The sequence below is a fragment of the Nanorana parkeri genome, unplaced genomic scaffold (assembly GCF_000935625.1).
Source record: "Nanorana parkeri isolate BGI_ZX_2015 unplaced genomic scaffold, ASM93562v1 scaffold754, whole genome shotgun sequence".
Lineage (NCBI taxonomy): Eukaryota > Metazoa > Chordata > Amphibia > Anura > Dicroglossidae > Nanorana > Nanorana parkeri.
Window position 1 is genome coordinate 618,527 of NW_017307022.1, and position 2,056 is coordinate 620,582.

Below are 2,056 nucleotides of genomic sequence, written 5' to 3' on the forward strand. Positions count from 1 at the left end.
GGGGGAAAGGGAGGGGGAAAGAAGCGTCAAAAAAAACAAAACGAATTCCATACAGCAGGGAGCAATGCCACTTTTTTCCCCGTTCCCTGAGAACTGAAAAGTTGCAGTTGACATAGAAGAGAGCAAATTAATAATAATGGTAATAGCAAAAGTTGCCATCCTAAATGAATCGAGGCAAGAAGCAGAACATAAAAGTAAACAAACAAACCTACGACAGCCCCAGAGAGAAGAAGAAAATCAAATCAAATGAAGAAATAAAAAATAAATAAATAAAAAAACAGGATTGTGTCAAACTCTCGGCATAAAACAGACACAAAAAAAAAAACAAAAGCATAAAATGAACGTAAAATATGTACTTAAAAAATAAATAAAAAGCATTTTGCATCCTGTGCCCCTCCAGCTGCCAGTGGGGAACCACAAGTTCAAGCGTGCTGGCCACACAGGGTGCAAAACGCTGTCTAAAGGGCCACCATACACGGAGGGAATGATACTTCTATTATATTTATGCAAAAGAAGCTTTAATAACATTCAAGTTGGGGGACGTTTTAGATTGCAAGCTTTTTTGGGACAGATCTCTGGTCACTTGCTGTTCAGGTGCTGGGGGTGCTTTTGGGGTCACCATGAGCTGACACCGGACATAAATGAATTAAAAAAGCAATATATGCCAGGACTTCAATGGAAGATATTTAGAGGCGAGGTGCCCTGGCAGGGAGACAGATTATCCAACGCGCACAGCTGACTTCCTGTCCACAGAAAAGGCCTGACCAACTATCGAATTTTTAGTGCCGGTGGCAGCTTGAGCACCGCTACGCCGGCTGCATCAGCTATTTCGGTCTCGCACCAACCTTTTAACGTCCACGGCAGCGAATGTTATTGAGGCTCTTTGACATGACGCCTCTAGCGCAGTTTGTTTCTGACTTGGGGGGGGAGTATAGTGGTCCTTTAAATAAGACATGACGAGCAGCAGCTGCAGCCTAATCACTAGCGGGTGAGCGTGCTGCTGCCAAGCACAAAGCTACATTGTATCCACAGCGAGCAGCCATAAAGGAGGCACTTACTGTCCGAGCCGTCGGGGAGAGCGACCCGTTGGGCAGATAGGGGCTACTCAAGTCCGGGATCATGATGAACGGGTATCCGGGGTAAGCCGGACTCTTGAACAGGCCTCCTCCATCTTGCCTCTTGGCGGCTAAACAAGCACGGTGGGGCGAAGAGAGAAAAAAATAAAAATAAACAAAGTTAAACATATTTTCAGGAAAAGTTTCGGAGAAGGTCTCGGATCTGGGCGCAGGCCGCCGCTCCGCCTGGCACAGGGTACAGGGCACATGTTAAACAAGGCTTATAATCGCTCTTTATATAATACACACATACATACAATAATACAGCAGGATGTGTCAGGGCTTGTCACGTTGTCTGTATGCCGCCTGGCAAGCATGGCGTGCACACATACTGAACGTTGGCTGGGAGACATTTGTCAGAATAGGAGACGGAATTATCCGGTCTGCAGGTATGAGACCCGACGGTGGGCATTCTACAGGGTATCATTATACATGTGAAGACCACCGACATACTACGAGATTTGGAATAACAAGCCTGGCTGTGCAATGACACAAAAAGATACGACTGACAGGACTGAAAAATATGATATCAAAATGATACAAATGTCCCAATTTAGATAAATCATGGGGATTTTATTATAACAAGGTCATACGTCCAGCAATAACACCGAGTACACCTGATATACACCACCGGAGCAATGTGCAAACAGGAAGATATAGAAAGTGTAACAGTGAATATATACTTTCAATGTGTGCAACAAATATATATAATATATACTGCAATATATATATAATATATACTGCAACAAATATATATATAATATATACTGCAACAAATATATATAATATATACTGCAACAAATATATATATATATAAAATATATACTACTATTAATATATAAATGTATTTCTTCTCACACGAATGTCTGGATTCGAGCTGATGAAGGAAATGCTTTATTATATATTTATTCCTATTTGTTTCGTATTGTTGTACGTTGTTT

The 2,056-nt window shown here is 41.9% G+C and overlaps 1 protein-coding gene across 1 annotated transcript in view; it reads right to left on the reverse strand.

The window, feature by feature from the left end:
* Positions 1–2,056, reverse strand: part of TCF7L2 (transcription factor 7 like 2) — a 185,678-nt gene that overhangs the window by 179,198 nt on the left and 4,424 nt on the right. Inside the window, exon 3 of the mRNA XM_018564478.1 lies at positions 1,059–1,301. Coding sequence (XP_018419980.1) covers positions 1,059–1,301 — 243 coding nt within the window. The remainder of the gene's footprint in view (positions 1–1,058; positions 1,302–2,056) is intronic.